General features: G+C 45.9%; 1 protein-coding gene across 4 annotated transcripts in view; it reads right to left on the bottom strand.

The window, feature by feature from the left end:
- The window catches only part of fnbp1l (formin binding protein 1-like), a 221323-nt gene that overhangs the window by 62725 nt on the left and 132332 nt on the right, over positions 1 to 26266 (bottom strand). For all 4 annotated transcript variants that reach the window (XM_038793856.1, XM_038793858.1, XM_038793859.1 and 1 more), the window contains exon 3: positions 7237 to 7290. In XM_038793856.1, coding sequence (XP_038649784.1) covers positions 7237 to 7290 — 54 coding nt within the window. The remainder of the gene's footprint in view (positions 1 to 7236; positions 7291 to 26266) is intronic.

The following is a 26266-nucleotide window of genomic DNA, read 5'->3' as shown; positions in this document are numbered from 1 at the left end:
TCTCCTGCCCCCTTGTCTGGATCGCAAATATCTTACTTTTGTCAGAGACTATTCTAATAATTTTAACAGAAAACCAACTCGTCCAAATGAAGCGGCTTTCAAATTCATTTGATAACTGACTCATGTTCTGGCAAATAGATGAAGCTGGCTGGTGTATCCCTCACTGAAAGCATCCAACTAACAAATGGTGCAACACAATATTCTTTTCTTTTAAAGCAGGAAGTTTGGCCAAATTCTTAAACTGAGGAGCCAAGTGGAAGATATATATTGGCCAATTTAGCCTAAACTAACAAACCAGATATAGATACAGGACTTTGTTTAGTCTGCACACGAAGCCAAAGGCAGACACAGGTTCTTAAATGTTGCAACGCAAACCCTACAAGCCCTAGAACAGTCATTTGCAAAGTCGGGGTCACGGCCCACGGATGGGTCGCAGGCGGGTCGCGGAGCCATCCATCGAGGTGTTTCCGATCATGGGAATTAATGCGCAACAGCAGTCTTTTAAAAATGCTGGCTGCGAGCGACTTTAAAAATGACGGCTGCAACCGGCTTGAAAACTGCGGGAACGCTGTGCATGTGTGCCCGCTCATCAGTGCACATGCCCGGAGCCCAGCAAGAAGCACCGCCTCCTCCTGATGTCAGCACCATGACTCAGGAGAAGGTTGTTTTTTTCCATTCAATCAGTCTTCCTGCCTGAAGTGAGTCAGAGAGCAGGTCACCCGACTTAAACACTAACGTGGTCTGGGCGCGATTGCGATTCCTCAATTTTGTCAGCAGCAAGCAAGCAACTGGACTGAAAAATTTAAAATGGATCGTTTTGTAATAAGAAAGAAAGGCCAGAGACACAAACAGGCTAGGATCTCAGAACTAAACCTGGAGTGTGTGGCTCAGGAGAATCCACAGCAATGGTGGTCTGAGCTGTTCAGGAGTGTCCTCAACAGGACCTAGCAGTGGTGGTGTGAGATGTTCAGGAGAGTCCACAATAGGACAAAGTAGTGCTGGTGTGAGCTCCAGGACTTCTGATGAATAACCCATACAGAAATGTACCACTGAATGGTAAAACCTGCTTCATTAAAGGTTAAGTGAAAATCGTGGGTCACGAAGTTTGGGCGGCGTTGGTTGTGAAAGTTGACCAGCATGGGTCGCAAACACTGGCCAGCGTAGGTCGCATGATTGGCTGGCGTGGGTCCCCGGAAAAGAGTTTTGAAAAAGACTGCCCTAGAATAAAGTGATTCAACTACTAGTCAAATATTCACCGCTTTTGATCACACGCACGCACACAATCAGAACAGCTAAAATTTACAACTGCTATTAACTCCACCAGTCTGTTGCAACATGGGCCAGATATTGTGTCCCCCATTTTCAGGAGTGCTAATTTGAGGCATAAAAAATTGTGATGAGGAGGTCATACACAAGCTCTGTAGTTCCTTGTAGTGATAATGTGATAAATGCTTTGTGCAGATTTCAGTTCTTTTCATTGTTTACAAACACCTACCTCCACCGAGTGCAATACAATACCATTCCTTCAACATCATTCCCAAGTGTTTCACAGAGGCACAAATTTGAATGCCATTTATATATAAATAAAAACTATTGAAGCATAATTTACTTTGCCTCTAAATTGCAATACATTCATAATTTGGAAAAATATACCAAAGGAAAGTCATAAAACAAACGTTTTGGAAAGTATGACCTCTTAAACCCCACTGGAAACATTTCATATTATCAGGCCTCACGCACCGTCACAAAAATCTCAAAATCCACTGCAAAAAACTACTTCCGTTTCTGTCCTATACGTGGTAGAAAATTGCGAACAGTAAGGACAGGCAGCTGGAGTAAAAAAAAGTCCGCAGGTACAGGTCCTACTTCAGAGACATGAGCCCATGTGCAAGGCTGACGCCACAGCACTGAGGGAGTAGAACCTTCTTTAGGGTATGGCATTAAACCGATGTCCCAAATGTCCTCCCAGGTGGACACAGAAGACCCCGCAGCACTGTTCAAAGCAGGGCAGCAATCTCTCAGAATCCTGACTAATATTTATCTTAAACCAAACTAACTCAAATCAAATCATTAAATTTATTTTGTAGGATCTTACTACATGCACAATTCAATTACCAGCCTTTAAAAGCAACAAGTTCCATCTGTGAATGTTGCGATATAAATGCAATGTAGTTCTTTCATCTTCAAGCTGCAGCCTAACGTTTGGCAAGTTTTGTGCACACCCATTAAAATTAATTATTTCCAATAGGCCAACAGAGGGTTTTTGCTTTTTTAAAAAATTCTTAAAGTTCAATTTCAAAGATGAAATCAATTATTTGGAAGAAATGAAATGAAAAAAATTAAAATCGCTTATTGTCACGAGTAGGCTTCAATGAAGTTACTGTGAAAAGCCCCTAGTCGCCACATTCCGACGCCTGTCCGGGAAGGCTGGTACGGGAATCGAACCATGCTGCTGGCCTGCTTGGTCTGCTTTAAAAGCCAGCGATTTAGCCCAGTGAGCTAAACCAGCCCTTAGTGAGCTAAACTGGTGGTGTGGTGGCAATGTCACTGGGTTTGGGTTCAAAACCCACCACGACAGCTGGTGGAATTTAAATTCAATTAATAACATTTGGAATTGAAAAGATAGTATTAGTAATGGTAACAATGAAACTATCAGCGATTGTCATAAACACCCATCTGGTTCATAAAATCCTTCAGGGAAGGAAATCTACCATCCTTACCTGGTCAGGTCTACATGTGACTCCAGACTCACAGCAACGTGGTTGACTCTTAACTGGCCGTTGAAATGGCCTAGTAACCCACTTAGTTCAAGAGCAATTAGGGACAAATGTAGGCCTTGCCAGTGACACCCACATCCCATGAAGGTTTGGGCTGTAACCTCCTTGGAGTAGCAATCAGTGTTGGACTGCCACTCTGTGCCCAATATTTACGTAAAGTTTTTTTCAATACTGTCTCCCCTGATTTTCCCACTCAGATCGGGTGAGATCCAGGCAATGCAAATCGTCCCCAAAGTCCAGCTCTATCAAAGTGAAGGAGAACATGCCCTCTTTTTCACAGCACTAGCTGCTATTGTCACTGGACTAGTAATCCAGAGGCCCAGGGCAAGATCTGGGGACCCGGGTTCAGATCTCACCATGGCAGATGGTGAAATTTGATTTCAATAAAAATCTAGAATTAAAAGTCTAATGATGACCATGAAACCATTGGTGATTGTCATAAAAACCCATCTGGTTAACTAGTGTCCTTTAGAGAAGGAAATCTGAAATCCTCATTTGGTCTGGCCTACATGTGACTCCAGACACACAGCAATGTGATTGACTCTTAAATGCCCTCTGAAATAGAGGGCAGTTAGAAATGGGCACTAAATGACGGCACAGCCAGCAACGTCCACATTCCGTGAGTGATTTTAAAAAAAAATGAAGTGAGATAAAGGACTCATGAAATCTGAAGGTAATTGACAGACCAGACAGAGAAGAACACCCACCTGGGATTGGTGGAGCGGCATTGGAAGTCAGGGAGTGTCCCCTGGGGGTGTTGGGGGATCTGCATGGGCCAGTTCAATAATTACCCAGAAGTTAGATGAGCTTTTAATTCTAACTTTTTCTGCAAAACTATTGATGTAACCTGCTCGAGTCATCCAAAGGCTGTGATTGAAATCACATTTTTGTATGGTTCCAGTGCTGGGTAATTACCTGGGAGAGGTGTGCACTTCTCGGTAATTGCCATGCACAACGTACCTGGGAAGTTCCGAGAGGGATTTATGCAGGAGAACCCCCAAATCCCCCTGTGCTGCAGTTTAAATAATATTCAGCTCCTTTATTCTTCCTACCATATTCCACCTGCCAAGTTTTTCCCTACTCACCTAACCTGTCCATATCCCTTGGTAGACCCTTTGTCTCAACCTCACCACTTACCTTCCCACCTATTTCTGTGTCGTCCGCAAACTTAGCAATAGTGCATTCACTTCCTTCATCCACGTAATTAATATATATTGTAAATAATTGTGGCCACAGCACAGATCCCTGTGGCACTCCAATCGTTACAGGTTGCCATCCTGAAAATGCCTCTCTTATTCCCAACTCTCTGCTACAGTTAGCCGATCTTTTATGCATCGGGGCTACGTGAAAGTGATTAAATTAAACAGGTGGACATGTTAATTTCCAATATGGATAATAAAGCACAAGACATTCTAGAATTCTTCAACCTGCCAGATGGATGAATGTAAAAACATTTTATAGAAGGAGAAAGCGGATGGGATATTTACCAAATGTGATACATTGAAAGGATAAAAATCTAAAGAAAGCTAACAGCATTAAGAGAAAGCCTGTAGAGCATTTCAAGTGCTGAAATGCTAGGTTGTGTCCAAAGAGGAAATGATCAGGTGGTTAGGGATGTGGCAAGTTCTGGAGCACAAGTCTTCAGGACCATTGCCAGAATATTGTCAGGGCCCATAGCCTTTGCAGTGTCCAGTGGACTTCAGCAGGCAGGTTGGTACAGATGAGGTTGAGTATGTTTTTCCCTTTTGGTGATTCCCTCACCACCTGTTGCAGACCCAGTTCAGCCGTGATGCCCTTTAGGACTCGGCCAGCTCGGTCAGTTGTGGTGCTACCGAGTCACTCTTGGTGATGGACATTGAAGTCCCCTACCCAGAGCACATGCCACCCTTCCGGCTTCCTCCAAGAGCTGGTTTAGCACACTGGGCTAAATAACTGGCTTGTAATGCAGAACAAGGCAACAGCGCGGGTTCAATTCCCGTACTGGCCTCCCCAAACAGGCGCCAGAATGTGGCGACTAGGAACTTTTCACAGTAACTTAATTGAAGCCTACTTGCGACAATAAGCAATTATTATTATTATTATTATTATTATTATTAAGTGGTGTTCAACATGGCAGACCACTGATTCATCAGCTGATGTTGGATGGTACATGGTAATCAGCAGGCAGATGCCTTGAAGCCATGAGACTTTATAAGGTCTGGAGTCGATGTTGAAAACTCCCAGGGCAACTACCTCCAACTGTATACCACTGGACCACCACCTCTGGTATTGATGGTGGTGTCATCTGTAAGGTATGATTCCGTGAGTGTGACTATATCAGACGGTTTCTTGACTAATCTTTGAGTCAGCTCTCCCAATTTTGGCACAAGATCCCAGATGTTAGTACGGTTGACTTTGCAGGGTCTGCAGGGCGGGGCTTGCCATTGTCGTTTCCAGTGCCTAAGTCGACGCTAAGTGGCCCATCAAGTTTCTTTCCTTTTAGACTTTGTCATGGTTTTGATACAACTGAGTGGCTTGGTTGGCCATTTCAACCACAGTGCTCTGAATCTGGAGTCACATGTAGGCCAGACCAGGTGAGGACTGCAGACTTCCTTCCCTAGAGGATATTAGTGAACCAGTTGGATTTTTACAATAGTAGACAATGGTTTTAGGACTTAAATGCAGATATTCATTGGATTCAATTTCCACAATCTGCCATGGCAAGATTCAAACCCAGCTCCCCAGAGTATTACACTGGGTCTCCGGATTATCAGCCCAGTGACATTACCACTACGCCAGCCCCTCCCCTTGGAGCCAGCCTCCCTCCGTCCTGACGAAACCTGCTGGCAGCAGGAACGATGACAAGAAACCAGCATGCCGCTGCCTCAGGTATTTTCATCACCCACCCACCTCCATTCAACACAGCAGGATCTAAAAATCCAACCCTTAAACTCCAAATGGACATCTCGAGTGTCCAGCAAAAACTAGGGAACAAAATCCTCGTCATGCACTCACACACACATCACACTCTTAACTTGTGACTTGTACATGGTGGACAGGCATTGAGGAGTCAGGAGGTGAGTTACATTTTGCAAAAATTCCCAGCACCTGACCTGCTCTTGTCTCCACAGTATTTACATGGCTGGTTCAGGGACGTTGATAGTGGTGATTCTGTGATGGTAATGCTCTTGAATGTCATTGGGAGATTGCTAGATTCACACTTGTTGGAGATGATCATTGCTGGCCCTTCTGTGATGCTAATGTTACTTGCCACTTGTTAGCCCAAGCCTGGACATTGTCCAGGTCTTGCTGCATTTGGACTCAAATTGATTGCTTCAGTATTTGAGGAGTTGCTGAAGTGCTGAAAAAACACAATCTTCTGATGCAGGGAAGGTCATTGATGAAACAGCTGAAGATAGCTGGACCTACGACACTACCCCAAGGAATATTTGCAATGATAGTCCAGAGGAGGTTTACAAGAATGATCCCCGGAATGAAGGATTGTCAGTTGAAGAGCTGTTGAGGACTGGGTCTGTACTCGATGGAGTTTAGAAGGATATAGGGGGAATCTCATTGAAACTTACAAAATACTGAGTGGCCTACAAAGAGTGAACGTGGCGAGGATGTTTCCACTAGTGGGAGAAACTAGAACTAAAAAATTTGTTTCATTTTTTTTCCCTGAGGGCACAGTCTCAGACTGAAGGGATGATCCTTTAAAATAGCGATGAGGAGGAATTTCCTCAGCCAGAGGGTGTGAATCTGTGGGACTCACTGCCGCAGAAGGCTGTGGAGGCCAAATCATTGAGTGTCTTTAAGACAGAGATAGATAGGTTCTTGATTAATAAGGGGATCAGGGGTTATGAGGAGAAGGCAGGAGAATGGGGATGAGAAACATGTCAGCAATGATGGAATGGCAGAGCAGACTCGACGGGCCAAATGGCCTAATTCTGCTCCTATGTTTTTGTCTCAGGCTGACATTTATAATGCACATTTATTCACAATTTTTTTCTTTCCCTTACATACTTGCACTTTTCCAGTTTACCATAATAAAATTCACATATCTTCTCTTTAATTTTTTGCTTCACTCCACATAATGGGCTGTGGCCATCAAAGACTGAGTACAGGTCAAAAAGTTGGCTGATAAAATTGTATAAAATATTGCCCATCAGTACAGCTCAATTATTCTCTTATAAAAAGGTTTATTTTCTCCTCTTTTATACGATTGTTGTTCTTCAGATCTGCATTGCCCCAATCAAGGAGATAATCAAAGATTATCTTGCTCTCAAAGATGGGGTAGAGAAACCCAGAGCGAGTGCCTGAGACACTTACTGCCACTGCTCTGCGGAAATACATTTGGCTTTGGTTGAGCATTTCCAGGACTGTGACTTAATCTTAAATGGGCTGCATATGTTTCTGTTCAAACGATTTGAAAAAGGTATCTGTGTACTCAAATAGTTAGCTTGTTCCGTTAGGTCCTTACCTGGGTTCTTCATCTTTGCTGGAACGTTTGGGACCATATTTCTTAACAAGATTCCTGCAAATAGAAAAAGTAATAGGTTATTTGCACATGATCTTTTAGCTATGCAGTGCTTTGGGGTATCTGAAAATTTAAAAAGTGTTAAACAGGTGCACGTCTGTTCTTTGGCTAGGGTAACTGCATACAGTTTATTTTGTATATTATTAAGCCAAGTTGGAGAATTTGCTGATTTTTTTATAGAATTTGCCATCTAATAACCGGGAGCATTGCATATGTAATATCAAACAAAGATCCCTGGGGAGCTTAATATTTGTAGCAGGTTCAATATATACAAAAAGTTGAAAGAAGATATTAATTAATGGGAATAAAATATAAATTTGAGTGCAGTAAACAGAGAGAGAGATGCGTATGCCTGAATGCGTCTGTGCACATAAATGTATGGGGAAAGTAAGAGTCCATGTGGCCCATCCAGCCATATATGGCTCTGCTAGATGCATTATTAATCTACCGCAGTCTGTCTCTTGGGACAGAGGGAACAAAAAAGTAAATCTCTATGGCCAATGTAGAATGAAAATGATATTAAGAACCAGATCAAGATTCCCTTTAAACATACTACAATGGAGTGCATCAGATCCAGTACATGGCAAACTTTCAACCACTTTCACAAAAATAACGTCGTCAAATATACATTGTTGCATTGTATTAAAAAATTTGCACGAAGTCTGAGCTGAGGCATCTGCAACCTCAATGAAAGGCAGGACTAACACCAATAATATTTACTAATGTAGAAAGAAACAGGAACGATGGAGAAGGTGTGTGCGTTACAATTAAATAGATTATAGAAAAAGAAATTGGGGGAAGATGATTGGATTAAGAGAGATGAAAGAAACTGAAAGGAAAAATAGAAAAATAAAGTCAAAACATTTAAAATTTGATGTTTTAAAAACTTCCAACATTTGACTGCTGCGCAAGTGAGATTATGGGGAAAAAGGTTGATTGGCATTGCATTAGCAATCATCACCGTGGTCACCGTGTATACAAACAATCATTTAAAGGATAGAAGCTGAAAAGAGACTTATTGCTTAGATTTATTGTCACATAGGGGCAGCAGGGTAGCATGGTGGTTAGCATAAATGCTTCACAGCTCCAGGGTCCCAGGTTCGATTCCCGGCTCGGTCACTGTCTGTGTGGAGTCTGCACGTCCTCCCCCTGGGTGCGTGGGTTTCCTCCGAGTGCTCCGGTTTCCTCCCACAGTCCAAAGATATGCGGGTTAGGTGGATTGGCCATGCTAAATTGCCCGTAGTGTCCTAAAAAAAGTAAGGTTAAGAGGGGGGTTGTTGGGTTGCGGGTGTAGGGTGGGTTTGAGTAGGGTGATCATGGCTCGGCACAACATTGAGGGCCGAAGGGCCTGTTCTGTGCTGTACTGTTCTATGTTCTATGTACCGAGGCACAGTGAAAAGTATTGTTCTGCGTACAGTCCAGACAGATCATACCATACATGAAAAATATAGGACATACGATAGATACACAATGTAAATGCACTGACATCGGGTGAAGCATACGGAGTGTAGTGCTATTCAGATTCATGAAGAGATCTGTTCAATACAGAGGGCCATTCAGGAGTCTGGTAACAGCGGGGAAGAAGCTGTTTTTGAATCAGTTAGTGCGTGTTCTCAGACTTTTGTACCTTCTGCCTGAAGGGAGAGGTTGGAAGAGAAAATACCCCGGATGGGAGGGGTCTTTGATTATGCTGTCCGCTTTCCCCAGGCAGCGGGAGATATAGACAGTCAATGGATGGAAGATGGGTTCACGTGACAGACCAGGCTGTGTTCACAGCTCTCTCTAGTTTCTTACGGTCTTCGGCTGAGCAGTTGACATACCAGGCTGTGATGCAGCCAGATAGGATGCTTTCTATGGTGCATCTGTAAAAATTGTTAAGAGTTAATATGGACATGCCAAATTTCCTTAGTTTCCTGAGGAAGCATAGGCGCCATTGTGCTTTCTTAGCATCAACATGGGTGAACCAGGACAGATTGTTGGTGATGTGTACACCTACGAATTCAATTGATTAATTCGGCCCAATTGATGTAGACAGGGGTATGTACTACACTTTGCTTCCTGAAGTTAATGACCAGCTCCTAGTTTGCTGATATTGAAGGAGAGATTGGTGTCATTGCACCCTGCCACTAGGTTCTCTATCTCCCTCCTGTACTCTGATTCATCGTTGTTTGAGATCCAACCCATTACGGTCATATCATCAGCAAACTTGCAGATGGAGTTGGAGCCGAATTTTGCCACACCGTCGTGTGTGTATAGGGAGTATAGTAGGGGGCTAAGTACGCAGCCTTGTGGGGCCCCGGTGTTGAGGACTATTATTTATACTTACTGATTGTGTTCTATGGGTCAAGTAATTGCGGTTGCAGAGTGAGGAGCCAAGTTTAGGTTTGGAGTTTGGAAACGAGCTTGGCTGTGACTATGGTGTTGATGGTGGAGCTATAATCAGTGAATAGAATTCTGGTGTAGGAGTCCAGGGAGCCAGAGCCTGCTGTGAGTCGATTGTGGCAGTATGCGAATTGCAGTGAATCAAGGCATTCTGGAAGTATGAAGTTGATGTGTCTCATGACCAATCTTTCGAAGCACTTCATAATGAAAGATGTCACGACCACCGGGCGGTAGTTGTTGAGGCACATGGCCTGGTTCTTCTTTGGCATTGACCGGTATGATCGTGGTCCTGCTGGATCATGTTGGAGCTTTTTGTCTTCCAATCAAACAGGACAAATGCAAGAATGCCAAATCTCAAACAACATGGGGATGGGTTCCAATTGGTTGGCTGATTGGCGGAGGCTTTGCCATGGAGTAAGCAATGGAGAACTATAGGCTCATTAAGCTCCTGGCTAATTCAAAAAGGTAGAAGGCTTGAACATATTCCTTCTGTCTGCAGAGAGCGGATGCGTTTGTATTAAAGCATGCTGATTCGAGCAAGCATAAATGATCCACATTACATCTCAACTGATCATTTTAAAGCAATTGTTAGTATAGCTATTACCACCAAGAATTTTTCAGCAGGTGCTTCCCAATCTAGAATTTACAAGAACGAGGGAGATCAAATTGAGGTATACAAGATGGTACAAGGTATGGATAAAGTAGACATGGAACGGATGCTTCCTCTGCAAGTTAAGACACGGGCAGCAGAGTTTTACATAAACTCAAGTTTACAGAGGACAGAATGTGGAAAGCCAGCCATGAGTACATTAGAATGGTAAACGTCCAGAGACAGAAAAATAATAGAATGATGGTTTCAGCAGCTGATGGAAGTGAGACGATGGCACAGATATCTGCTCAGAAGCTCACATTGGGGTTAAGTCTGACACCAAGGTTACAACAGACTGCTTAATCTCAGACTGATGCCAGGGAGAAGGATGGAATCTAGACTAAAGTTGGGAACAGAGACCGAAAACAATACCTTCAGACTTCCCGGTATTTAATTGGGAGGTCACTTCTGCTCATCGGATAAAGAACCTGACATGTGCAGAGCTGGGTGTCACCAGTGTACACCTGAAAACAAACACATTACTTGTGGATGATGTTTTTTCCAAGGGCAGCATCTAGATGACAAAGTCACAGGCGACTTCCAGTTGCGGCATGAGGGCGGACACGCATGTTTGGTGGCTCCTGCCAGAGCTGTCTTTTTTTGCCCTTTAAGCCCAGTTTTTGGGGAAGATTTGTCTGTGAGAAGTTGTGGGAAGGTTTGGGACATTTATAGAACGTCAAAAACCAAAATGAATAATCCAGGGAAGAAGGTAGTGAGCGAACGTCCGCCACCGAGCGTGGTGAGGGGGGCAGAAGGAAAGATGGCAGGAGAGAATGTCAGGTGGGGTTGCACCCATCATGGTGGAGAGGATGACAGAGATGATGGCTGGAGAGCTCGAATGGTTGTTTCGAAGCATTTCAAAAAGCATCAGACGGTGATGATGACCTCACCTAAGGTGTGGGTTTGTGATGCCCTTACCCCGGTGAGACAGGCGTTGGTGGTGCAGGAGCAGGGGGAGAAAATGAAAGGGGTAGCTAGTGAACAGGCAGGCAATTGTCATCGAATGTGCGGAGAATGCTGAATGTGGTGCTTACAGGGGAGAGAGTTAGATGTGCTGGTGGTGTTAGATGCAGAGAAGGTTTTTGACAGAGTGGAGTGGAGTTATTTGTTTGCAGTACTGGAGAAATGTGTGGCTTGGGTAAAATTGTTATACAAGGACCCGACAGTTTGCATACGGACGAATGATATGCAGTCGGAGTGCTTCCCATCATTCTGGGGAACAAGGCAGGAGTGCCCCATGCTCCCCCCTCTTGTTCGTGTTGGCGATTGAGCCCTTGGCGATTGTGCTAAAGGCTCAGGCCTACGGCGGGGGATAGTGAGGGTTGGGTGAAGTGGAGCATAGGGTGTCTCTGTACACAGATGACTTGCTGCTGTATATTTCAGAACAGGGCTCATCATTGAGGGACATAATGGGGTTCCTCGGGAAATGTGGGGCATTTTGGGGGTATAAATTGAATTTAGGGAAGAGTGAGTATTTTGCCATGTCTTCTCCAGGTGTGGGGGGGGGGTCCATTTAAGATAGCAACAACTCACTTCAGATATTTGGGGGTGCAGGTAGCGTGGGACTGGGTACGGCTCCGCAAACTAAATTTCGCGAGGCTGGTGGGGAAGATGAAGGAGGATTTCGGAAGATGCGACAGTCTCCCTTTGTCGTTGGCTGGCCGGGTGCAGGCAGTCAAAATGAATATTTGCCATTGTTTTTGTTCCAGTGTCTGCCAGTCTTTTTGCCACAGACTTTTTTTTTGAGGGGTGGATAGGCTCTTGATTTGTGTGTGCCGGGAAGGTAGCAAGGATAAGGAAGGCGGTGCTCCAAGTGGGACGGCAGTCAGGGGGCTTGGCCCTTCCGAATTTGTTGCACTATTACTGGACAGTGAATGTGGAGAAGGTGCAGGGCTGGAGTACGGAGACAGGGGCTCTGTGGGTGTTGATGGAGGCGGGTTCCTGTAAGGATTTGAGGCTGCGGGCGCTGGCGATGGCGCCATTACCGCTTACCTCAGGGAAGTAATCAGGCAGTCCAGTGGTGGTAGCTACACTGAAGATTTGGGGGCAAATCCAACAGCACTTTGAGTTGAGGGCAAGGTCAAGGGTGATACCATTAAGAGGGAATCATGGGTTTGAGCTAATGACGATGGATGCTAGGTTCTGAGGTTGGGAGGAGGAAGGGGTAAAAGAGATGATGGATCTGTTTCTGGAGGGGAAATTCGCAGATTTGGAGGAACTGGGGGCAAAGTATGGGTTCCAGCATAAGGGGGGCTTCAGATATATGCAGGTGCGGAATTTCGCAAGAAAGGCTTCCCCAAGCTTTCCAGTGGCATCGTCGTCCTTGTTGTTGGAGGAGCTGGAGAGTGGGGTCGTTTCGGCAATCTACAGCAGGATCATGGAGGAGGACAAGAAGTCCATGGAAGGGATTAAAGGCAGGTGGCAGGAAGAAGGATTATGGTGCGGGGTGTTGCAAGGGTCAATGCCTCGACCTTGTGTGCGAGGCTAGGGTTGATTCAGTTAAAAGTGGTTTATAGGGCACACTTAAAGAAGGCAAGGAATAGCCAGCGGTTTGAGGGAGTGGGGAATAGTTGTGAGCGGTGGGAGAGGGACCCAGCCAAATACGTCCATATGTTCTGGTCCAAGCCAGAGTTGGAGAAATATTGGAGATTGTTTTTCAGCACCATGTCCGAGGTTCTGCACATGGAACTGGAGCAATAATCGGGATGTCGGACCTGCCGGAGCTGCAGGCGGGAGCGGGGGCAGGCATTTTAGCCTTCGCCTCATTGATTGCTCGCAGGCAGGTTCGGTCAGGGTGGAGGTAATTTTCTTTCCCCAATGCCTTTGGTGTGGCTAGGGGCCTATTGGAGTTCCTGTATTTGGAGAAGGTGAAATTTGCTCGGAGTGTGGCGGACGAGGGGTTCCAGCAGAGATGGTATTTGGTTGTTTTACGTTTTGGAGACCTGGGGTGGAACTCGGGCATTATTGTTAAAATGTTGAATAAAAATATTGTTCAACAAAAAATAAATAAAAATACGCAGAAGCCGAAGATGACAGGAAGAGAAGCCATTGCAAGTAACACACGGCCAGAATTAGATAGGTAAGAATAGAGAGCAGTATTACCCAGATGGAAGGCAGTAGTGAAGCACTGGAGGAGTAATCAAACTATTTCAAAGGCTGTGGACAGGTCAAGCAGGATAAGGAAGGGCAGTTTATCTTTGTCACAGTCACTTAGCAAATCATTTGTGACTTTGATGAGAACCATTTTTGGTACCGTGGTCGGGATGGAAACCAGATTGAAGGGGTTCAAACATGGTGTCCTGGGAAAATTTGGAATGGATTTCAAGAGGTGACAACACATTCAAGAACTTCAGAAGAAAAGGAAGTTGGAGATGGGGCAGTAGTTCACCAGGATGATGGGGAAATCGAGCATTGTTTTGAGAGGAGTAATGACAGAACACTTAAAAAGGAGAGAGGGACAATGCCTAAAGAGAGAGAACAGTTAACAATATTCAGTAAGGTTTAACGTTTTTCAGTGAGAATAGTGCATGAAAAGTTGATCAGGCAAGTTGTGATGATTGCAAGTGCAAAAATTGCAACAGCAAACTCTGTGGTGGAGCAAGGCACCACTGACAGCAAGTTCCAGATTTCCACATTTAACAGTGCATGTGCAGCACCAGAAATCACTGTCAGTTTTAAACAATAGCGACAGATAGCTATGACAGTTTTGCCATTATGACAACTGCAAATTCCAGGCCAATACCTTTTTTCTCTCGATGGATGTAGAATTTTAGATATATTGGATTATAATTTCTGATGAAATAAGGGTTAAAAGTCTGTGTTAGTGTGTTTGGCTGCTGCCGTCATGTTTTAAAAGGAATTTTGGTTTTATAAACAACAAAGCTTTTAGGAACCGGAGATGCAACTAACCATTGTAAAAGCATGGGCTAAGGGGATTCCCTGGGGAGATAATTAGTTTTCAGCTTGGTGAGATAGAACATAGAACATAGAGTGCAGAAGGAGGCCATTCAGCCCATCAAGTCTGCACCGGCCCACTTAAGCCCTCACTTCCACCCTATCCCCGTAACCCAATAACTCCTAACCTTTTTGGTCACTAAGGGCAATTTATCATGGCCAATCCACCTAACCTGCACGTCTTTGGACTGTGGGAGGAAACCAGAGCACCCGGAGGAAACCCATGCAGACACGGGGAGAACGTGCAGACTCCGCACAGACAGTGACCCAGCGGGGAATCGAACCTGGGAACCTGGCACTGTGAAGCCACAGTGCTATCCACTGTGCTACCATGCTGCCCCAAATGAGACAACATTTTCAGTTGCAATCTGATTCTGGCTGAAGCAAAGACCAAGCAATTCAGTTTGTTCTCACAGTGGCTTAGTTAAAAGACATTAACTGTAATTAAAGCTGTGCAGACTTGTCACAGGACAAAGGGAGCTGAAACAAGCCAGATGAAACAGCTTTTGAAGACATCCAGCCAAGGTTTCTGCAGGGGTTCTGGCCAGAGTCAGATCTGTAAAGCAGTGTAAAGAGATCTATTTCTCAAAGGATAACTCTGTATGCAAGTATTCTTCTGTGCCGTTGGCATTTAGGGTGGATTAAGGGCTGAGATGGTCTATTTTCTTGTTGTTTAAGCGGGAATAAAGATAGCAAGTAAGGGTATTGTATTCACAGAGTTGAGTAATATTGTTTAAGCGGAAATTGGAAACTATTTTTGGGCTTTGCCCTCTTCCAGACCCTTCCATCAGGCAGAAGATACAGAAGTCTGAAGACCCGCACATCCACATATAGGAACAGCTTCTGCCCCACAGCCACTGGACTCCTCAATGAGTCTCCCTCGGATTGATCTGTTCCCTATAAGACACTATTCAAGATGCCCGATGCTGCTCTTGCTCATGTATTTGTTTGGCTCTTGTCCTGCTCTGTAACCAATTACTTATTCGTCGATGTACTTTGTCGATTATTCTTTTTGTCTACTGTATACTGTGTACGTTCCCTTGGCCGCAGAAAAATACTTTTCACTGTCCTTCGGTAGATGTGACAATCAAGCAATCAGTGTGATATTAAAAGTTTTAATACTGTGTTACCAACTATGTTTTGTTTTAAAATACCATATCCCTTTTTCTTTGGGCAATCTTTCTCAGAATCAAGTATTCTTTCCTCAGTCTTACAAAATTACAATAAAATATTGGGGTTTCGGTCCAGTATCCTAGCCACTGTTGAACTCAGATGTGGAGGTATCACAACCCCCAGATTCGAATTCAAATCAGTTTCTCTTTCACACAAACAAAAACAAAGTCCAATTTAGTTGCATAGCATTATATCTACAGGCATCAACTATCCTATTACTGGGCAACTGCCTACCTTTCAGAACTAATGACAGGATGCCTTAGAAATCGCAACAACACTGTCCTCCATTCTTTTCAAGCGGTTATATTTCTAGAACTGCTGCAAAACAGGTTCAAGTCTAAACATTTGCTATCAAACATTTTAATTTTATCTAAGACAAGAGGTAAAGATATTTATAAATGCTTTCCCCCTAAGTTTTTATAGTTTGGGCAGTAAAAAAAAGTGAACAGACCAAATGGTCCTATGAGCTATGAGGGAATTGTATGGTGTGATCATGCATTACACTGTCAACATGTGTCACTACTGCAATGAGCCAAGCCCGAGTTTCTTATTCTTACAGCAATGCACCGGAGGTGGGTTGTACCATCAATAAGCACCAAGGTTATTGTAACAGTATTTGTACAAATCCTTGTGTAATCCACATAATAAATTAGTGTTTCCTTCTTACAGGGGGCGGGGGATGGTCACCCTGTAAGATGGAAACACTATTAATGTCAAAGTTATAGTCTCCAGGAGGAAATCGAACCAAGGCCACCACTTCTGACCCCTCCCGAGAACTCAGCAACACGCCGCAGATTCCATTTGTTGGTCCATGAGATGGGAGAGGAAAACAGCAGAGCATGAACTTTCAGTTCCATAAAACCTTCACCTCTGTCACTACCTTAGTCTCTGAAATGCTCAAACATCCCTTTAAGTCACTTTCAAGCTTCTCTAAATCAACGCTGTTAGCCAGGTTCCCATCTCCACCCACTCAACATATCAGCTCGTCCAAAATTCTTCTGGCTATGTTCTATCCCAAACCAAGTTCCACTCACCATCTCCTCAGTCTTAATAACCTACATCAACTTCCAGTCTTCAACAGGTCCTCTTATCTTTGTGCCTTAATCCTTCCATGACCTCTGTCAGCAGCACAACCCCCACACTCTTTATGCCTGACTCTAAGTCATTGTACAACATCCTTGATCTTTGTTCAATATTGTTGCACAGGCCTTAAAGCCAGCTAGACCCCCTATGCCTCTCCCCTATTTCCAGGTTTTCCTTAAAATTCAATAACTTTGACTCAAAGTTTGCTCACCATTGCTAACCTTATTCCTTCCCCACAGTATCCTTCTTAACATACGCTTTGCCAAAGCATTTTGGAACACCTTTCTACATTAAATTGAAAGTTATTGCAACTGATGGTTTGTTTCTATCACCAGCAATGTCTTCTGAAATTTCTGGCACTAATGATCTAAGTACTCCTTCATGTAAATCTAATATCTCTCTCCAGTTATTACCTGAATATTCCTGGGTACTGCACGTCTCGTCTCAATTTTGACATTTAAAATAATTTCTATTTTGTTGGAGGCAAGGGATGAGATGGCAGAGCTTTTGGCTTTGATCTTTGGGTCCTCACTGTCCACGGGGATAGTGCCAGAGGACTGGAGAGTGGCGAATGTTGTTCCTCTGTTCAAGAAAGGGAATAGGAATGACCCTGGCAATTATGGGCCACTTAGTCTTACTTCGGTGGTCGGTACGTTAACGGAAAAGATCCTGAAGGATAGGATTTATGACCATTTGGAAAGATGCAGCTTAATCCGGGATAGTCAACATGGATTCGTGAAGGGTAAGTCTTGCCTCACAAATTTGATTGAATTCTTTGAGGACGTAACTAAGTGTGTAGATGAAGGTAGAGCAGTTGATGTCGTATACATGGATTTTAGTAAGGCATTTGATAAGGTTCCCCATGGTCAGCTCATGAAGAAAGTAAGGAGGTGTGGGAGAGAGGGAAATTTGGCCAATTGGATAAGTAACTGGTTATCACATAGAAGGCAGAGGGTGGTGGTGGATGAAAATTTTTCAGACTGGAGACCAGTTACCAGCGGTGTACCATAGGGATCAGGGCTGAATCCTCTGCTATTTGTGATTTTTATCAATGACTTGGAGGAGGGGGCTGAAGGGTGGGTAGGTCAGTAAATTTGCTGATGACACCAAGATTGGTGTAGTGGATGAGGTGGAGGAGTGGATGAGGTGGAGGGCTGTTGTAGGCTGCAAAGAGACATTGATAGGATGCAGAGCTGGCCCAAAAAATGGCAGATGCAGTTTAACCCTGATAAGTGTGAGGTGATTCATTTTGATAGAAAAAATTTGAATGCGGATTACAGGGTCAACGGCAGGGTTCTGAGTATAGAATAGAATAGAACAGTACAGCACAGAACAGGCCCTTCGGCCCTCGATGTTGTGCCGAGCAATGATCACCCTACTCAAGTCAACGTATCCACCCTAAAGCAGTAACCCAACAACCACCCCCCAGTAACCTTATTTTTTAGGACACTAAGGGCAATTTAGCATAGCCAATCCACCTAACCCGCACATCTTTGGACTGTGGGAGGAAACCGGAGCACCCGGAGGAAACCCACGCACACACGGGGAGGACGTGCAGACTCCGCACAGACAGTGACCCAGCCGGGAATCGAACCTGGGACCCTGGAGCTGTGAAGCATTTATGCTAACCACCATGCTACCGTGCTGCCCCCTTGTATAATGTGGAGGAACAGAGAGATCTTGGGATTCATGTCCACAGATCTCTGAAGGTTGCTACTCAAGTGGATAGAGCCGTGAAGAAGGCTTATAGTGTGTTAGTGTTTATTAACAGGGGGCTTGAGTTTAAGAGCCGCGGGGTTATGCTGCAACTATACATGACCCTGGTGAGACCACATTTGGAGTATTGTGTGCAGTTCTGGTCAGCTCATTATAGGAAGGATGTGGAAGCATTGGAAAGGGTGCAAAGGAGATTTACCAGGATGCTGCCTAGTTTGCAGGATAGGTCTTATGAGGAAAGGTTGAGGGAGCTAGGGCTTTTCTCTTTGGAGCGGAGGAGGATGAGAGACGACTTAATCGAGGTTTATAAGATGATGAGGGGGATAGATAGAGTGGACGTTCAGAAACTATTTCCTCGAGTGGATGTAGCTGTTACAAGGGGGCATAACTATAAGGTTCAGGGTGGGAGATATAGGAGGGATGTCCGAGGTTGGTTCTTTACTCAGAGAGTGGTTAGGGTGTGGAATGGACTGCCTGCTGTGATAGTGGAGTCGGACACTTTAGGAACTTTCAAGCGGTTAATGGATAGGCACATGGAGCACACCAGAATGACAGGGAGTGGGATAGCTTGATCTTGGTTTCAGACAATGCTCGGAACAACATCGAGGGCCGAAGGGCCTGTTCTGTGCTGTACTGTTTCTATGTTCTATGTTTTGTTGCCCTGATCGTTTCCTGAAACTTAACGTGGTTTTGAAGCTCAAAGGAAGTTATTCACTATTTTCTTTCTCTGAAAAAGGATGGTATACAAATGAAGGTCTACCCATGTTTCAAACCTGATGCTTATGCCTGTTTGATGCCTTCTGTACAGCAGCTGCTTACCCTTTCAATACAAACATTGTTCCTCTTTCCAAAGTGTCAAGCAGTCTCGCTCAACAAGAGAAGACAAGAATGTTGAGATAAAAGCACAGAAGACCATTCTTTGACAAAGATGATTGTATATTAGGGAACAGCCATGATCTGATTGAATGGCGGAGCAGGCTTAAGGGGCTGAATTGCCTACTTCTGCTCCTAATTCCTATGTTCCTGTACGCAAAATAACATCAGAAAAGCCACAACTGTAGGATGGCAAGAGGAAATAATGGAAGGTACCAATTAGAAAATCCCAAGCCTACCAATCCTACTTTGTTTAATAAATAGTTTACCAAAACCCACCAGGGTGTGCTTGCAGAAATAAATCAGTCAGACTTGCAACAGAAGGTATTCAAGGGCAATTAGGAATAAGAAATTAACGCTAGTCTAGCCAGCTACGCCATGAATGGAAAAAAAATGCATTGCAAGCATTTCGGCTGACTCGTGTTCAAAGAATCAGTTATTCTAAAGGATACCTAGACCACCTAAATGTGTGTAGCTTAATCTTCATTAAATTCCCAGCAGTTTTCTTCCTTAAGGCTCATCTCCAAGCTTTTGGTTTTCCGCAACCCACCTTTAGCTTGATTTCCATCTTTCGTACATCTTTGTGAAGTGGCTCAAGATGTTTCACCATAATAAAGGTACTATATAAATAATAAGTAGTTCGTTTTTTTCCCTCGTCATTGAATGAGAAATGTTTAAATTACTGACTAACTTTGTTTGGCTCAACTTAGCTATTCACTAACAGAATAAATACATGTTTTAGTGCCAAATACGGTGTCTGGATGAATCCATCTGATTGGCTGCCTCCTTGTAAAATGAATGACTCAGGAAAGGGATGATGAGTAAACTTTGGGGTTGCAAAGTCATCAACTCCCTCAGCCATATGAATTCGATGTTTAATAATGACTTCCTGATTTTGAGAGGATATGTATGTTACACCAAGTATTATGGGCAAGGGTTTAGCGAACCCCAAAGCGTATCATGGAGTTCACCTGACCCACAATTTTTAATAGATTGTGGTATGGGGAGCACACAGCCTGCTCTACAGGTGTGGTGCAACAGAGCTTTACAGTACTTTTAAATTAAAACAACGTTTATTTATGAACAGTTAACCCTTTAAACCCACAGTAAACATCTTAACAACTATCAACACCAATAAATCCCCAAAGAATACAGTACTCGATAGATAACCCGTAATAAATTCCCAAACAATAGCCGGAAGACAAAAGACCCTTTTTAACACAGAGATCAGGTTTAAATTCACTATTGAGAGCAGTCAGCACTTTGAAATCACCCAATTGATTTGGAGACAGTCTTTAGTTTGCAGAGAGAGATCATTATGCAGCTCCTTGCTTTGCCTGCAGCTATCCAGCTCTCAAAACGAAACTAACCACACACTGTAGCAAACAGCCTAAAACAAAAGTAAAGCAGGCAGGCAGACCTTCTCCACCACTCTCTGACATCACTCTCTAATAAACAGTCATTTCTTAAAGGTACACCCAATACAGCTATTCGATAAACCCCCATTTGTTAAAAAATACTCTCACATGACACAAGCTGAAGGTCAAAAAAATGGAAAAAGTTAAATACTTGTATTGGATCAATAATACCATAGGATCAAGAATACCATCAGATCAATAATACCATCAAAACAATCATCAAATCAATCCATCACAGCAGCCTTGGAACTCTGAAATCCCATAGTTGAAACAATCGTTCAACAAATCTTTGGCATTACTTTCTCCAGCATGGTGAACTGGGCGAGTACAACATTGATTTTAAAAAGGCACAACTAAGAATGGAAATCCTCATCTAGTCATCTTTTTTAAAAAGTGGGCAGCACGGGGGTGGGTTAGCACTGCGGCCTCACGGCGCCGAGGTCCCAGGTTTGATCCCGGCTCTGGGTCACTGTCCGTGTGGAGTTTGAACATTCTCCGCATGTTTGCGTGGGTTTCACCCCCCACAACCCAAAGATGTGCAGGATAGGCGGACTGGCCATGCTAAATTGCCCCTCAATTGGAAGTAAATTAATTGGGTATTCTAAATTTATAAAAAAATTAATCTTTTTTTTAAGAAAACAGGTTCTTTATTAACATTCCCTCACATTTAGAATGGGGGTACTTGATGGCACTTCTGGAGCGGTTTGGGATTGGACCAAGATTTGTAAACTGGGTAAAGCTACTATATAAGGAGCCGAGGGAGAGTGTCCGCATAAACATCAGCTCGAGATATTTTTCTCTCCACCGTGGGACAAGGCAGGGATGTCCTTTGTCCCCCCTGCTGTTTGCACTTGCGATTGAGCCGTTGGCCATCACATTAAGAAGTTCGGGAGCATGGAAAGGAATAGTTCGGGGGGGGGGGGGGGGGGGGGGGGGGGGGGTTTAGAGCATAGGGTGTCCTTATATGCCGACAACTTGCTGTTATACGTGTCGGAACCAAGTGTGTCAATAGGGGGAATAATTGAGCTGCTTCGGGCATTTGGGTCTTTCTCGGGGTATAAGCTGAATCTAGACAACAGTGAATATTTTGTGGTGTCTCGGCCGGGGGTGGGGGCAGGGGTTTTGGGGGAGGGGAGGGGGGGCATTCCGTAGGGCAGGGACTCATTTTAGGTATCTGGGGGTGCAGGTTGCCCGGGAGTGGGGAAGGCTTCGCAGGTACAACATCTCTAGTTTGGTGTGGAGAGCGAAAGCCAATCTGGCACGGTGGGATGGTCTCCCTCTGTCACTGGCGGGTCGGGTACAGGCGGTTAAAATGAACACGTTGCATGTTTTCGGTTTATTTTTCAATGCCTACCGATTTTCCTGCTGAAGGCTTTTTCCAGAGAGATTGAGGGAAGGATTACTTCTTTCATATGGGGAGGGAAGGTGGCCAGAGTGACAAAGGTGCTGCTACAGAGGGGAAGGCAGGCAGGGGGTTTGGGTCTTCTGAACCTGATGTACTACTACTGGGTGGCGAATGTGGAGGAAGTGTGGAGCTGTGTCAGAGGGGTTGATCCCAGTGGGTCAGAATGGAGGACAGTTTGTGCAGGGGGTCGGGACTGAAAGCACTAGCAACAGCGCAGCTCCCGATAGCCCCAGGGAAATACACGGGAAGTCCGGTAATAATAGCTTCATTGAGAATTCGGAGGCAGTTTCGCCAACACTTTAGGGTTGGGGGCAGGGTCAAGGGAAATGCCGATTCGGGGGAACCACAGATTTGAGCCAGGGAGGTGGGATGGAAACTTTCGGAAATGGGAGGAGAAGGGGATTAAGACACTAAAAGATTTGCTTTTTAGGAGTCGGTTTGCAGGACTGAAGGAGCTGGAAGCGAAGTAGGGGCTGGAGCAGGGGGAAATGTTTAGATACATGCAGGTTCGAGATTTTGCCAGAAAGGAGATACAAAGCTTCCCGGTGGAACTAGCCTCCACATTGCTGGAGGAGGTGCAGACGACAGGGGGGACTGGAGAAGGGGGTAGTGACAGCGGTTTACAAAGCTATTTTGGAAGACGAGAAGGCACCACTGGAAGGGTTCAAAGCAAAGTTGGAGGAAGAGTTGGGAGAGGTTATGTTGTGAGGAGAGTAAATGCCTCCACCTCGTGCGTGAGGTTGGGGCTGATACAGCTGAAGGTGGTATACAGAGCACACCTCACCAGGGTGAGGATGAGCTGATTCTTTGAAGGAGTAGAAGTTGTGTGTGAGCGTTGCCGGGGGGGGGGGGGGGGGGGGGGGGGGGGGGGGGGGGGGGGGGGAGAGAGCGCTAATTACGTTCGTATGTTTTGGTCCTGTCCAAAGCTAGAGGATTACTGGAAGGAGGTTTTTAGGGTAATTTCCAAGGTGGTGCACGTGAAACTGGACCCGGGTCCCTGGGTGGCCATATTCGGGGCGTCGGACCAGCCAGGGTTGGGATACGGGTGTGGAGGCAGAAGCTGTAGCCTCCGCCTCGTTGATCGCCCAAAGGCGGATCCTGTTGGGATGGAGAGCTGCCTCTCCACCTTGTGCCCTGGCGTGGCAGGGGCACCTGTTGGAATTCTTGACCCTTGAGAAGGCTAAGTTTGAACTGAGGGGAAGCTCGGAGGGGTTCATTATGCACTTTCAAGAACTGGATAGCATCGAACATTAGCTGGGGGGGATGGGTGGGAGAGTTTCGGAGCCATGAGGTCATGTTGCAGTTGTACAAAACTCTGGTGCGGCCGCATTTGGAGCATTGCGTGCAGTTCTGGTCGCCACATTATAGGAAGGATGTGGAAGCATTGGAAAGGGTACAGAGGAGATTTACACGGATGCTGCCTGGTATGGAGGTGTAATAATCCACAGGAGGCAGGAGTCCCGTCACCACACCAATATTTATTGCCAATAACTAGATACAAGAGCAGCTCCAAACAGTGCTGCTAGCATTCCAGTCAACTTAATACTGGTCACAAAGCCTACACAGGTGCTTATATGGGCCCCCTCAATGAGCTATCATTGAGGGAGCTCATACTCCAATTGGCCAACCAATAATGCTAATTGGAGGTCATTACAGGAGGGAAGACAGGAAAGCAGTACACCAACTCCGCCAGGCACGCGGGGCCCTATACGAACACGGAGACAAAGCCAGCCGCCTGTTGGCCCACCAGCTGAGAAAGCAGGCAGCCAGCAGAGAAATCGCGCAAATCAGAGATACCAGAGGCACGTTGGAAACAGAACCAGAGAAGATTAACAAAACCTTCAAGGCCTTCTACCAAGAGCTGTACACCTCAGAGCCCCCAACGGGGAAGGCTGGGATGAACCGGTTTCTTGACGGACTGAACATACCAGTTGTGGGAGAGGGCAGAAAACGGGATCTGGAAGCACCACTAGCACTGGGAGAGATCATGGACAGCATTAGCTCCATGCAGGCGGGGAAGGCGCCGGGACCGGACGGATTCCCGGCGGACTTCTACAAAAAATTTGCGACAGCGCTGGCCCCGCACATGCGGGAGATGTTCACAGACTCGCTAGCTAGGGGCACGTTGCCACCCACGTTAGCACAGGCCTCAATCTCGCTGATACCTAAGAAAGACAAAGACCCAACGGAATGTGGGTCATACAGACCCATATCTCTGCTGAATGCAGACGCCAAAATACTGGCCAAAATCCTAGCCAAAAGGCTAGAAGACTGTGTACCTGAGGTGGTCACAGAGGACCAGACGGGCTTTGTCAAAGGTAGACAGCTGACCGCGAACATCAGGCGCCTGCTGAACGTGATAATGACCCCCTCCGGGGAGAGAACACAAGAGGTGATCGTCTCCCTGGACGCAGAAAAGGCCTTCGACAGAGTCGAATGGAAATACCTCATAGAGGTACTGGAGCGGTTCGGGCTTGGAACAGGGTTCACCGCTTGGGTAAAGCTCCTGTACAACGCTCCCATGGCGAGTGTACAGACCAACAATACCAACTCCCAATACTTCCAGCTGCACAGGGGCACCAGACAAGGATGCCCACTGTCCCCGCTGCTGTTCGCACTAGCAATCGAACCGCTAGCAATCGCGCTCAGGGCAGCAAAAATTGGAGGGGGATCCGAAGGGGAGGTAGAGAGCACAGAGTCTCACTCTATGCGGATGATCTGCTCCTCTATATCTCGGACCCACAAAGCAGCATGGACGGAATCATCGCGCTCCTGAAAGAGTTTGGAGCCTTCTCGGGCTACAAACTCAACATGAGCAAAAGTGAGATCTTCCCATTACACCCGCAAGGGGGGGGGGGGGGCAGCACTAAAGGGGCTGCCGTTCAAACAAGCCCGACATAAATTCCGCTACCTGGGGATCCAAATAGCCCATGACTGGAAAGGGATCCACAAATGGAACCTCACCAGCCTGACGGAGGAAGTTAAAAAGGACCTGCAAAGATGGAACACACTCCCGCTCTCCCTCGCGGGGAGAGTTCAGACGATCAAAATGAACGTACTGCCCAGGTTCCTCTTCCTGTTTAGATCCATTCCGATCTACATCCCCAAGGCCTTTTTCAAAGCGCTGGACAAACTCATCATGGCGTTCGTATGGGGGGGTAAAAATGCTAGGATCCCAAAGAAGGTCTTACAAAAAACAAAAACCAGGGGAGGGTTAGCCCTCCCGAATCTACAATTCTACCACTGGGCAGCAACAGCCGAGCGAGTAAGGGGATGGATCCAGGAGCCAGAAGCTGAGTGGGTGCGTGCGGAGGAGGCCTCCTGCATGGGAACCTCCCTCCGGGCCCTCGCCACGGCAGCACTCCCATCCCCACCCAAAAAACACTCCAGCAGCCCAGTGGTGACAGCCACCCTCCAATCCTGGAACCAACTGCGGCAGCAACTTGGCCTGACCAAAATGTCGAACAGGGCTCCCATCTGCAACAACCATAGGTTCAAACCAGCACTGACCGACGCCACCTTCAAAAGGTGGAGGCAGGACGGGGGGACACTGACAGTCAGGGACCTATACACGGACGACAGGATCGCAACACTGGACGAACTGACAGAGAAATTTCAGCTAGCTGGGGGGAACGAGCTACGGTACCTGCAGCTCAAAAACTTCCTACGAAAGGAGACAAGGACGTACCCACAACCGCCACGACAGACACTACTGGAAGACCTACTGGACGCAAGTATCCTAGAGAAAGGGAACTGTAGTGACATGTATGACCGACTGGTAGATAGGGACGACACCGTACTGGACGCAACAAGGAGGAAATGGGAGGACGACCTGGGGATGGAGATCGGGTGGGGACTCTGGAGCGAAGCACTGCATAGGGTCAACTCCACCTCCACGTGCGCAAGGCTCAGCCTGACGCAACTAAAAGTGGTACATAGAGCCCACTTAACAAGAACCCGTATGAGTAGGTTCTTCCCGGAGGTGGAAGACAGATGTGAACGGTGCCAAAGAGGCCCGGCCAACCACGCCCACATGTTCTGGTCCTGCCCCAGACTCGTGGAGTACTGGACAGCCTTCTTCGAGGTAATGTCCAAAGTGGTGGGAGTGAGGGTGGAGCCATGCCCGATAGTGGCGGTCTTCGGGGTTTCAGAACAGCCAGATCTATTCCTGGGGAGGAGGGCGGATGCCCTTGCCTTTGCCTCCCTGATCGCCCGCCGTAGAATCCTGTTTGGCTGGCGGTCAGCAGCACCGCCCAGAGCTGCGGACTGGCTGTCCGACCTCTCGGAATCTCTCCAAATGGAGAAAATCAAATTTGCCAT

The sequence above is a fragment of the Scyliorhinus canicula genome, chromosome 4 (genome assembly GCF_902713615.1).
Source record: "Scyliorhinus canicula chromosome 4, sScyCan1.1, whole genome shotgun sequence".
In the NCBI taxonomy this organism is placed as follows: domain Eukaryota; kingdom Metazoa; phylum Chordata; class Chondrichthyes; order Carcharhiniformes; family Scyliorhinidae; genus Scyliorhinus; species Scyliorhinus canicula.
The sequence above is the reverse complement of the archived record's forward strand: the minus strand, read 5'-3'. Positions and strand labels throughout refer to the sequence as shown.